The sequence below is a fragment of the Mobula hypostoma genome, chromosome 18, assembly GCF_963921235.1.
Source record: "Mobula hypostoma chromosome 18, sMobHyp1.1, whole genome shotgun sequence".
Classification (NCBI taxonomy): Eukaryota; Metazoa; Chordata; class Chondrichthyes; order Myliobatiformes; family Myliobatidae; genus Mobula; species Mobula hypostoma.
This window is the reverse complement of record NC_086114.1, coordinates 57718399-57731835: the sequence shown is the minus strand read 5'-3', so window position 1 is coordinate 57731835 and position 13437 is coordinate 57718399. Positions and strand designations below refer to the sequence as shown.

Sequence of the window (13437 nt, the reverse complement as noted above, 5' to 3'; positions counted from 1 at the left end):
TATTCTATGTTCTATGTACGAAGTTGATGGCCTGTGGCCAAGTTTGAAGATGATATGAAGATAGGTGAAGGGGGCAGGTAGCATTGAGGAAGTAGGGAGGCTGTAGTAGGAAGTAAACAAATTAGGAAAATGGGCAAAGAAGTGGAAAATTAAATACAGTGTCGGCAAGTCCACAGTCATGCACTTTGGTAGAAGGCACAAAAGTGTAGACTATTTTCTAAATGGGCAGAAATTTCAAAAATCTGAGGTGCAAAGGGACTTGGGATTCCTCGTGCAGGATTCCCTAAAGGTTAACTTGCAGGTTGAGACAATGGTGAGGAAGAGAAATGCAATTTTAGCATTCATTTCGCAAGGACTAGAATATGAAAGCAAGGGTGTAATATTAAGTCTTTATAGGGCACTGGTGAGGCCTCACTTGGAGTATTCTGAGCAGTTTTGGGCACCTTATCTAAAAATAGATGTGCTGACATTGGACAGGGTTCAAAGCAGGTTCATGAGAACGATTCCAGGAATGAAAGGGTTTGATGGCTCCAAGCCTACACTTGTTGGAATTTAGAAGAATTGGGAGAGGGAGGATCTCACTGAAACCTATCAAATGTTGAAAGGCCTAGATAGAGTGGATTGTGGAGTGGATTTTTGAGGAGCAGAGGGCACAGCCTCAGAATAGAGGGGCGTCCATTTGGAACAGAGATGAGGAGGAATTTCTTTAATTGGAGGTAGGGGGGTGAATCTGTGGAATTCATTGCCACAGGCGGCTGTGGAGGCCAAGTCATTGGGAGTATTTAAGGTGGAGACTGACAGGTTCTTGATCAATCAGGGCGTGAAAGGTTAAGGGGAGAAGGCAGAAGAATGGGAGTGAGAGGGGCATGAGTCAGCCATGATCAAATGGCAGAGCAGGCTCAATGGTCCGAATGGCCTAATCCTGCTCCTATGTTTTATGGTCGCATGGTTAAGGTACAAGCTGTCCCTCTTGTATAGGTCACCCCTGCCCCAAAAGGGGTTCCAATGATCCAGAAATCTGAAACACTGCCCCTGTCTGACTTTCTATTCCTGGCCTATCACGTGGCACCAGGAGCAATCCACAGATTACTACCTCCGAGATCCTGCCTTTCAGTTCTTTCCTAACTTCCTATATTCAATGTGCAAGACCTCCAAGACCTATTCCTCCTTTCCGTTTATAGTACTTGATAATTATTAGGTAAAAGGCTGAAAGACTACATTAATCAGCAGAGAGATACAGCTAATCAAGAATACTCAACACTGATTTCTTAAGGAAAGGCTGTGATTAACTAGCTTTAATTTTTTGAGGTGGTAGCAAAGAGGTTGATGAGGGTAAAACCACTGATGTGGTCTACTGGGATTTTAGCAGGATACTTGACAAAGTCTCAGATAGTACAGTAATGCACAGTCCAAATACTCACGAAGGCTCAGATCTTCAATAGATCTTTCATTTCTTTGTGTCCCAGGTGCTCTGAACATTTGACACCTTGCCTTTTACCTTTGGCCTGGTCTTATAACGCTAATAAGGGTATCCCTCCTCTGCCACAGATCCACAAAAGAGGCAGAGAGCACCAGGAAGGGTCAGTGAGGTCATGCTGGTGCTCTATTCCTTCACTACTGCTCACTCCACACCTTTTTTGTAACTTTTAAAGAGCTGTCTAAAAAGGGATCACTTTTGAAAACTGCAGCTTAAGGTCATCTGCCTGTATATTCTACATCTCCATTCAAAAGGCAGTCACAACAGTAAATTGCCGGGATTAACATGGAATCGCCAGGGATTTAATAACCTCTGGAAACTTACTGTTTATTTTTCTTCTCTCTCCTTGGCTGTTCACTGCACTGGGTTTGGGACTGGTGTTTGGATGGTTGGTACTACCACTGTAACACAGGTGTTATACAGATGTCGCTGTACATCTACTGTTCCTCACATGGAGTACAGTATCCAAATCCCACTGCAGTCTGATTCTGCAACACAGCACTATGTGCATGGAAATTCTGTGACTGACAACCTCTGGTAACAAGACTCATTCAAAGAAATAGCCATCTCATATAACATCTGCCACAAATGCATCGAGATAGAGTCCTGGAGTCTTGATCTCCAAATAACTGTGGCATTCCTCTATTCCTCGGGGCATTAGCTGTCATTCCCCATTATAAAGAACTTAACGCTCACATATCTTTGCTCTTGCCAGTGCAGACAAAGCCTGTCTCTGTGTCTGCCATCCACCCACAGAACAGGGAGCAGGTTGTTGGCTGCCCTGCTTAATGCTTAACAGATGTTCTTCCTTATTGTCTTGTGGAAGCTCCTGCTACCCTCTACAATTCTTCCTGTGATTTGTACCTTGTGAAAAAGGCAAAGAATCATACTGCTGTTAGCTACATGACTAAATCCTCCTCAATCATACAAACACATGCACATGAAGGATGTCCTGCATTTGACAGTAACGGAGTCTATCCTTGTACCTTTAGCTCCGGCATATTTATTATGAGTTGAATTGGAATTGTGACGTCTGGCTCCTTGGTGTAATCCATTGGCACTATGTGAGGAGCCATCTCATGGTATCTGCCATGCAACCTGCAGAGAAATGAAAGACAATCTCTGAGCACCTTGATAATGTATGCACTCACTTGCAACTTGGTGTATCTTAAGGCGTTAGCCAGTCCATCTGTTACTTGATTAATAATTAAGTTAATGATCATTGATGCTGGGACATTTGGCAACTACATCAATGTTATCTTTCTCATATGACTCAGTCTGAGAAACGTTACAAGTGAGAAAAAAATGTAAATCATTGTTTTTTTAAGAGTGTCCCTACACTTACATAGGCTTTTAATAACTTTCACTACAGTTTTACTCAGGTCCAAGTGCCAAAAATTAAAACATCCTTTTTTTGTTTGCTTGCCAGTATGATTAAACTGTCTGGTATAAAGCAGTTTGACCCATTTTCAACTGACTCACATTTTTTCCATTAGATTTGAGAGAATATTAAATAATTAGAATGCTAACATATTAATTAAGATATTTAAGAGATAAGGACAGCACAGTGGCATAGCTATTAACACAACGATTTACAGCGCCAGCAGTAAGATTGGGGTTCAATCCCACTGCTGTCTGTAAGGAGTGTGTACGTTTTCCCCATGACTGTGTGGGTTTCCTCCAGGTGCTCTGGTTTCCTCCCACATACTAGTCGGGTTGATGAGTTGACAGCATGTTATGATGGTGCTGGAAGCAAGGATACATTTGCAGGGTACCCAGCACAACTTTCACTGATTTAACGCAAATGACAGATTTCACTGTATGCTTTGATGTACGTGTGACAAATAAAGCTAATCTTTCTTTCTTTATACAAGGCTGAATACTTGAAGCATAGCTTTGGAGGTGCATCTTATCATCTGGGCTCTGCCCTAAGGTAACATCAGGATGACAGTGACGATACGTTTTCTCATCAACTGCCCTGCTCTTCTCACGCCTTCAAGCATGTTGAAATATAATATCAAGCTACAGATGTAGTTAGCTCAGACCTAAAGAACCAAGCACTGTTCTGGTCTTCACATTACAAAAAAAAGATAATAAAGGCAATAGGGAAGCTGAAACGGCTGGAGATTTGGACCTCGGATCACAATGCTGCACTCAACAATCCTAGATCTGAATGCAGGCCATCACTAGCCAAATGGAGACCTGGACCTAGATAAACCAAAAGACAGTGTTAGACCTGGACCCAGACTTTCCACTGAAGAGTCTAAGATCAAGTCTCATGTATCACTGAATGGTTTGCATCTGGACCAAAGTCCACCCTTGGAGAAATATAGAACTAGGCCCTTATCGTCTATAAGTTTGTTCAAAGTTCGAAGTAATTTTATTATCAAAGTACATATATATCACCATATACAACCATGAGATTCATTTACTTGTGGCAATCACAATAAATACAAGAAACACAATAGAAGCAATGAAAGACCACACCCAACAGAATGGACAACAAGCAATGTGAAAAATAACTCTGCAAATACAAAAAAAGAAAGAGCAGACAAAAAACAAATAATAATAATCATAAATAATCTCACATCCTACACAATGGACTCACTTTCAAGGACTCCTCATCACCTGAGCTTGATATTTATTGCTTATTTACAGTGTTTGCTATTATTTCATTTTTTCTTTTGTATTTGCAGAGTTAGTTGTTGTTTGCACATTGGTTGTTTGTCCGCCCTGTTGGGTGCCGTCTTTCATTCTGGTTCTTGGATTTACTGGGTATGCCCGCAAGAAAACAAATCTCAGGGTTGTATATGGTTCAAAGTTTAATGGCAAGATTCATTATTAGAGGACATATATGTCACCACATACAACCCTGAGATTCTTTATTCCTGCGGGCATACTCAGCAAATCTATAGAATAGTACTTGTAACCCTCTCATGGGGCTCGTATACAAACTTGGCTCGTTAGCTAACTCAGCGGTGAGGCCACCTTTCATTCGTGATATAAGTCTAGGATCAGTATTATTTGGGGTTCCATCAAACTGGTTAAGGAACATTAATTATAGTGAATGTTGTGTAAATACTGCCCCATGCATAGTCGCCAAGAAATGACAGATCACACACTGGCATAAAATTACAAAGAACGTGTATTTACCATATTTTTGACTTTAACAAATAGTTACAGAAAAAGAGAAGAAAAATAGAAGGGTACATTACAGTTAAACCAGTCCAATGTGTACATAAACCTTGGAGTTCATTTCTGGCATCGTCAGGAGTATCTCGTTACCCATGTGCTGAACCCACACTCTACGTGAAGGCACCCATCACATTCCAAACTTCCCCTGAAGAGCATCTCAAACGAACTGGCTCTCTCAGGAATATTGGCATGTCCTCCTGTCCTTCAGAAATCTGATCCCACCCAGCTCTACCAAATCTTCCACTAGGCAGAAAGTTACACAATCCTGATTGGCTGACATAATGTTCCTAAGTCGGACATTGTGGCTCCTTATCTCTAGCCAAAGCCAAAACACCCTTACCAGCAGAACGCACTGCTTTTGAGAAAACTGCTAAAATAAAAATACCTCACAGCTTAGCAGTAGAAATCTTAACCAGGGTATTACATTACTATAACAGGATCAATGAAAGATCAAGTAGAGCACAGAAGGCAACAAACTGTAAAGATACAAATTTAAATAAATAGCAATAACTAACAAGAGCATGAAATAAAAAGTCCTTAAAGTAAGATCATTGGCTGAGGGAACATCTCAATAGATGAGTGTAGTTATCCCCTTTTGTTGAAGAGCTGATGGTTGACATATATGTACTTTGATAATAAATTTACTTTGAACTTTGAACATGAATGTCACTATATACAACCCTGAGATTCATTTACTTGTGAGCATTCCCAGTAAATACAAGAAACACAATGGAATCAATGAAAGACCGCCCCAACCAACGTACAAAATGCAACAAACTGTACAAATACTGCACAGCCCTCCGGTGAAAAATAATAATGTATCCGTTAAATAGGGGCCGTGGACAATTCTGGTTTGGTGGAGACGGACGTGAAAGTACAGAGGAACATCTGGAGAAATTTCTGAAAAGCTCGTTTGCTGATGTCGTTACAGCGCGGTCGGGAATCTTCCGGAGGGTAGGCCTCAAAATCCCCAGCTTTGCCTGCTGTTGGCGACCGAGATTGAGGTCGAATCGCTCGGACAGAGATGGTGCTCAGTACTCGGTGTTGGAGAGCTGATTCGGAGGCTCGAAGTTTTCGGATGACTCAGAGACGGATTGTGGTCGGGCATGGCAGGGAGAGTTTTTCTTCCTTCTCCTGTCTGCGTGAGATGTGGGACATTTGAGAGACTTAGAACTTTTTACAGTGCTCATGGACTTCTTCATCAAGTTATGGTATCGCTGCACTGTTGTAACTATATGTTATAATTATGTGGTTTTGTCAGTTTTTTAAGTCTTGGTCTGTCCTGTGTTTTGTGATATCACACCGGAGGAAATATTGTATCATTTCTTAATGCATGCATTACTAAATGACAATAAAAGAGGACTGCGTGTCTTCATAATCTAAAAAAATATATATATAAATAAATAATAAGATGATGAGATGAAGATTCCTTGAAAATGAGTCCATAGGTTTGGAAGCAGTTCAGTGATGGGACAAGTGAAGTTACCCCCTCTGGTTCAAGAGCCTGATGGCTGAGGGGTAATAACTATTCCTGAACTGCTGGTGTGATTCCTGAGGCCCTTGTACCTGCTTCCTGAGAAGAGAACGTGGCCTCGGATGGTGGGTGTCCTTGTTAATGGATGCTGCTTTCCTGTGACTGCACTCTGTGTAGATGTGCTTAATGGTGGGGAGGGCTTTACCATGATGGACTGGGCTGTATACACTATTTTTTGTAGGCTCTTTCATTCAAGGGCATTGGTGTTTACAAACCAGACCATGATGCAACCTGTCATTATACTCTCCAGTACACATTTATAGAACATTGTCAAAGTTTTAGATGACATGTTAACTCTTCACAAACTTTTAAGAAAGTAGAGACACTGCCATGCTTCCTTCGTAATGGCACTTATGTGCTGGAGCCAGAACAGATCCTCTGAAATGATAACTCTGCGGAGTTTAAAGTTGCTGACCCGCCACACTTCTGAATACCCTGATGCGGACTGGCTCATGGACCTCTCTCCTCCTGCTGAAGTCAATCATCATCTCCTTGATCTTGTGACATTGAGGGAAAGGTTATTGTTGTGGCACCACTCAGAGAGATTTTTAATCTCCCTCCTATATGCTCATTCATCGGCACCTTTCGTTTGGCCAATGACTGTGGTGTTGTCAGCAAATTTAAATATGGCATTGGATCTGTGCTCACAGTCATAAGGATAAAGTGAGTAAAGCAGGAGGCCAAGCACACAGCCTTGTGGTGCACCTGTGCTGATGGAGATCGTAGAGGAGATGTTGTTGCTAGTCTCTACTGACTGAGGTCTTCAAGTGAAGAAATCAAGGATCTAATTGCAGAAGGAAGTATTGAAGTCTAGAAGCTTATTGATTAGTTTTGAAGCGATGTTAGTATTGAATGCTGAGCTGCAGTCAACGAAGAGAATCCTGAAGTATACCTCTTTGTTGTCCAGATGTTCCAGGATTGAGTGAACATCCACTGTTGACCTGTTGTGATGGTAGGCAAATTTGAGTGGATCCAAGTCATTTCTCAGCTATGAATGGATATGATTCATCACCAGCGTCTCAAAGTACTTCATCACATTGGATGTAAGTGCTACTGGATGATGATCGTTGAGGCAGATTACCACATTCTACCACTGGTATGATTGAAACCTGTTTGAAGCAAGTGGGTATCTCAGACTGCTAAAATGAGAGGTTAAAGATATCGGTGAACACTCCAGCCCAGGTCTTTAGTATTCTGCCAGGTACACATCTGGGGCAATGCTTTCCCTGGGTTCACCCTCCCAAAGGATGCTCTCACGTCAATCGAGGAAACTGAAATCACCAGGTCATCAGGGGCTGTGGGAGTTCATGAAGGTGCCACCATGTTTTGATGGTCAAAGTGAGCATAAAAGGCATTGACAAGAGGAAATCTGCAATGTCTGAAATCAAAGTAATACACACAAAATGCTGGAGGAACTCAGCAGACCAGGCAGTATCTATGGAAAAGAGTAAACAGTTGACGTTTCAGGTCTAGACCTTACATCAGGACATTGAGCTGGTCTGGGAGCGAAGCTTTGCTGTCACCTATGTTGCTGGTTTCATTTTGCAAGCGGTGATAGTATTCAAGCCCTTCCTCAGCCGCCGAGCATCCTTCAGTGATTTAAGTTTGGTCCAGATTGCTACTTGACACGTGAGATGGCTTTTTGGTGATTGTACTGGATTCCCTTGTATGTAACATGGTCGCCCGAGCTGAATGCCACCAATCTGGGCCTTAGCAAGTTGCAGATCTCATGGTTCATCCAGGGCTTCTGGTTTGGGAAGACTCAGAATGATTTTGTGGGGCCACACTTGCCCATGACAGTTTTTCTAAGGTCCATGACAATGATGGTGTATTCGTTCAGATTCTACGATAAGCTTTTGAACACAGCCCAGTGTACCAACCCATAGCGATCTCAAAGCCATTCCTCAGTCTCCTGCAACCACCTCTTTGTTGTCCTTATCTCTGGAACCTTGCTCTTTAGCCTCTGCCTGTATACAGGTAGGAGGAGGTCAGCTAAGTGATCAGATTCCCCAAAATATGGTCTCGGCATGGAACAATAGGCATTCCTAATCACAGTGTAACAGTGGTTGAGTTTGTTGGGACCCCTGGTGCTACAGGTCTTATGTTGATGATAATTGCACAGATTTTTCCTCAAACAAGCCTGATTGAATCCCTGACTATAATTTTAAAGGAGTCGGGGTAGGCTGTTTCTTGATGGCTATTCACAGCATTCAATACATCAAGTGCTTTTGCCTTTGGAGATAGATAAACTGAGATCAGGATCACAGTGGAGAACACTCTTGGTAAGTAGACTAGTAGGCACTTAATCATCAGATATTCCAGATTGGGGGAACAAGAGTGCAACAAGACCATTGCGTCCAAGCACCACAAAGAATTTATCATAAAAGACAGACCCCAACCATTTGTTTCTGTGAATCAGCAGTCTGGTCCATCTGGTGTATTGAGAAGCCCTCGGATCTTACCGACATATCCAGCATATCTGGAGTGAGCCATGTCTCTGTGAAACACAGAACACAACAATTCCTCATTTCCCACCAATACAGCACTCTTGCCCTTAGGTCCTCAATCTTGTTCTCTAACGACTGTACATTTGCTAACAAGATGCTGGTTAGAGGGTGTTTCATTCCTCAGCAATTCACTCCTCTCCTCCCTCTCTTCTGGCCAAGGCGATGTATCTTCATCTGCTTAAAGGTGCCATACCTGCACGCTTGAGAGTTGAATCCGTTGAGTCTTTCAGAAGATCATGAAATCACTAATTCATTAAGACAGTTCAAAATCATGTTGCTTAAAGGGAAATTACAGGCTGCAAATTGTAGTGAGAGTAATTCAGAAGTATATTTAGAAGATTTGTAAGCAGCCTACAATACGTTACCATGGTTCACTAATGCCATCTTGAAGTTAGAGATCCAAGCATATATCTTACACTAGACAATCACACACATGGACCTGTATCCACAACTGGACAGTTTCGGACTTGGACTTAACTCTTGGAGACGGAACTGTCTGTCCATCGCTGGACAAGTGTGAACTTGGACCAAAATTCCCCACTGCATAATCAGAGAGCTAGACACAAATCCAACACTGGGCACTCATTGACTTGGACTCAAATCTTCCACAGACAGTTGCAGACCTGGATGCATCCACTAACCGAGAGATGTGGACCCAGACACATATCTAAAGCTAGATTGTCAGAGACCCTGAACCATTTACTCCACAGGATGTCAGTGACATACTGTGGAGCCACATTCACCTCCAGGCATTCAGAGACCTGAATTGTTATCTGCCATGGGGTTTTATACTGGACAATCAGTCTTGCTGCCTTATACAACACTCAAATTTTGAAGACCTATATACATATTCAACATTGACTAGATGTAGACCTGGACTTACATCCTCTGCATCAGTTAGAGGCATGCAGTCACGCTCATTATTATTTTTTCTCTCCCAGTCTGTAGGGAACCCACATGAACTTTAACTCATCTCTTCTATTTAACATATCCACAGAAACTTTTATAGCTTGTTTATTTGTTTATTGGTTGATAAGTATCATATTCTACATTTCCTTTCCCTTTCAATGTTGTGTCCTCCTCTGGTGAAATGTTTCCAATCCTCAAGCTTACTGCTTTTCTGGGAACAAAATTATTAATTTGATCCGGGATAGTTTGGTTCCTTATCTCCACAATATAGCATTTCAGAAAAGTTTTCTTAAGCACTCCGTGAATTTGTACTACACAGTTATAGATCATTTGTTGTGTCTAGTATGTATTTACATTAAAGTCCCCAATGATTACTTTATTACCCTTGTTACATACACTGTTAATTTCCTGCTGTGTACAATGTTGTATATGAGACCTACCATTTAGGATTTACAGATAACTCCCATCAATATCATTTTCTCCCTTGCTATGTCTTAGCTCCACTAACCTGATTCTTCTTCTTGATGTTCTGAGCTAAGATCCTTCCTCCCTCTGCTATATTAACCCCATTCTTTACTATCCAACCCCTTTTCCACTTTGCATAACTCTTCTGCAAGTTATGTATATGATAATACTTAACCCAACCTGTGTCATTTTGGAGTCATTTAAAAGGCTTTTTGATTGCACTCATGTGTTTCTATTGGTGCTATTAATTCACCTGTCTTGTTACAAATGTTGCCTACATGCAATTAAAGATCTTTCAATGTTCTTGCTATTCCCAATTCCAGGAATATTTTTATGTTTTCTCTATATTCTCTCTCCCTTCGTGACAGACTTTGGCTATGCTTCCCTTTATTGCTTTGATTTTTTTATTAAGTTTCCCCAAACCAGAACCCAAACACTCCTCCTTCCTCTTGCTCAACCCCTTCCCTCCAGCTTTTTATACTGATTTTGTTCTCTCTATCTTTCGGTCAAGGTGAAAGGTCTTGCCCCGAAACACTAACTGTCTATTTCCCTCCACTAATGCTGTTTGGCCAACTGAGTTCTTCCAGCAGATGATTTGTTGCCCTGGATTCCAGCACCTGCAGTCTCTTGTACCTCCCTCAACAAACTACAAAATGTTATCTACAGTCCTAGTTAGATATTAGTCCTGACCAGGTATGTGAAGCCTGTTTCAACAGGATAGCTTCATCTTTCCCCAGTGCTGGTGCCATTAACTAATAAATTAAAAATACATTTCTCCCACTCTGACCTTTGAGCCATTAATTCAACACTTTCTCAATTTGCAAGTGGCTCTTGAAGTAGTCCATAGATTATCACCTTTGTAGCTCTGATTTTTAATTTGATTTCTTTTTGTTAGTATTTTTTTTCAGTAGAACTTTTCCTTGTCTTGATCTGACATAGATCACATTGGGAATTTCTCCTCCCACTGCAAGTTTCTTTTCCGCCTTTAGTTGTGTTTATCCCTAAAACCTGAGAGAGAATACAACCTTGGGATTCATGGATTCACACAGAGAACAATATTACCCACTCATAAACTATCCTCTATTACCACTACTTTCCTTCCCACTGTGAAAGTGGATGTAGCGGTATTAGGGGACAGTTTATGAACAGTATGAACGGCCCTCTATATCATTGTACTGTGGTCAGTTTGTTCATCTATTCACAGACACTGCTTTAATCCATACAAGGTACAAGGTCTTCATATCTGATGGACATATAAAACAGCTGAGGCCTCTGCAATGATATCTGTGGATCCCCATACCTGTCCCACCAAGTGCTAATTGACTGATGTGTTCTTTAGTATGTAACCTAAGGAGTGTGACTGCCTCATCAACAAAGTTTCTGCTCTTCTGATGCATTGCAGTGTGTGAAACTCTGACTAGATCATTATTGCTGTACTCAGTTCCACCAACTGCAGACAACTTCTCCAGATGGATTCCAATAGTTTCCATCAACTCCCATATATTAAAACAGCAATGTATCAATCAGCCTGCAACACAGGTCTTAAAATATCTATGTAATGTAATCATTGTCTACGTGCACTGCACTCTTTCCGTAGCTGCTACACAATATTCTGTATTCTGATTTTTCTACTTTGATGTACTGATGTATGACATTATCTGCCTGCATACAAAAAAATTTTTCACTGTATCTCGGTACATGTGCCAACAATAATAAACTAAATCAAATTATGAGCATTCAAATCAGTCACTGTCACCCAAGGCCCTTAGTGGTAAAAGTCCATAACAGACAGACCTTTGTGCTAGTATCTCACAGTGCTTTCGGCTGGATTTATTTTTCAAGGTAACAACATCAATTAAGCAATTCTAGCTAACCTAAAAAACTAAAAACTACTTTATATCACTACAATTATAAGTTACTTTATATCACTGATTTGGACCTCTATCTTCCACTAGATAGGTCAACCTGGATGTGATCAGACAGTCAGAGACACAGGATTATATTTCCACTAGACATTTGGAGGCCTGAACCAAAATCTTCCACAGAACAGTGAATCAGTTCCAAAACCAGAATTTACTGCCCAGAATCTAGAGCTGCTATACTTTTTCAGGAGAATGGGTCCTACAGCTCCTGTTGGCTGAATTACAGAGACTATAAAACAAAGGCAGGATGGTATGTGACCTAGAGGATAACATGTCAGTGCTGTTCTACTGATACGTTGGGAAATGATCACAGCTGTGGAAGGTGCTGTTGGAGCAGTCTGCGTTGAACAACTCCAGTGCACACTGCAGCCACTGTTTGGCAGTGGTGAAGAGAAGAAATGTTTAGTTTCAGCGTGTGTTTCCTTACAAGGTGCCGAGGTTCTTGGAACTGCATTCATCCAGGCAGATGGAAAATATTCCATCACACTCTTGACTTGTGTCTTTTAGATCATGGAAACTCTTTGGGGTTGTCAGGAGCTGAATTACTCACCACAAGGTACTCAGCCTTTGGCTTGCTCTTGCAGCTTCAGTGCTAATGATTTTCAAAGGCAACCCCCAATATGTTAACGTAGGGGGAAATGAAGATGGTGTGCCTTTAAATGCCTAGGGTAGATGATGGGATTCTATCTTGTTGGAGGTTGTTAATGGTTGGTATTTTGTGACATGATTCTTATTGGTCACTTATCAGTCCATTATTACTAGGTCTTACTGCATGCAGGCATGGACTGCTTCATTTGCTGAAGAGTTTGGGAGTGGATTGAATACTGCAAAATATCAGAGAACCTTCCCACTTCTTACCTTCTGAAGGAAGGAACATTATTGAAGCAGTTGAAGATGGCTGGATCTGAGATACAGTCCTGAGGAACTCCTGCAGAGATATCCTGGGGATTGGTATCTAACAAACACAACCATCTTCCTTGGAGCAACATATAACTCAGAAAACTCCAACCTTCAAAGATGCTTTCATTGACTTCAATATTACGGGCCTTCCTAATGCTACACTCAGTCATATGATGCTTTAATGTCAAGGACAATTACTTCCACTTCACGTCCGGAATTCAGCCCTTGGCTCATGTTTGGACATAGTCTGCAATGAACACTAGATCTGAGTGGCCCTGGCCAAAGCCAAATTGAATGTGCTGAGCAAATATTGGTCACTTGTCACACCCTCAAAGATACCTTCTGTCATTTTGCTGACAGTTTACAGCAGGCCGAATAGCAATAATATTTACCCTGTACATTTGGAGATCTGAACCCATATATACAACTAAGACAGTCAAAAATCTGGACCATTCTCATCACTGGGCAGTCAGAAACCTGAACTCATCTACATCCTGAGGTTTGGACTTTACATTATCATCACAGACT

The 13437-nt window shown here is 41.4% G+C and overlaps 1 protein-coding gene across 2 annotated transcripts in view; it reads right to left on the bottom strand.

The window, feature by feature from the left end:
* Nucleotides 1–13437, bottom strand: part of cib2 (calcium and integrin binding family member 2) — a 110409-nt gene that overhangs the window by 34708 nt on the left and 62264 nt on the right. For both annotated transcript variants that reach the window (XM_063070250.1, XM_063070251.1), the window contains exon 3: nucleotides 2464–2575. In XM_063070250.1, coding sequence (XP_062926320.1) covers nucleotides 2464–2575 — 112 coding nt within the window. The remainder of the gene's footprint in view (nucleotides 1–2463; nucleotides 2576–13437) is intronic.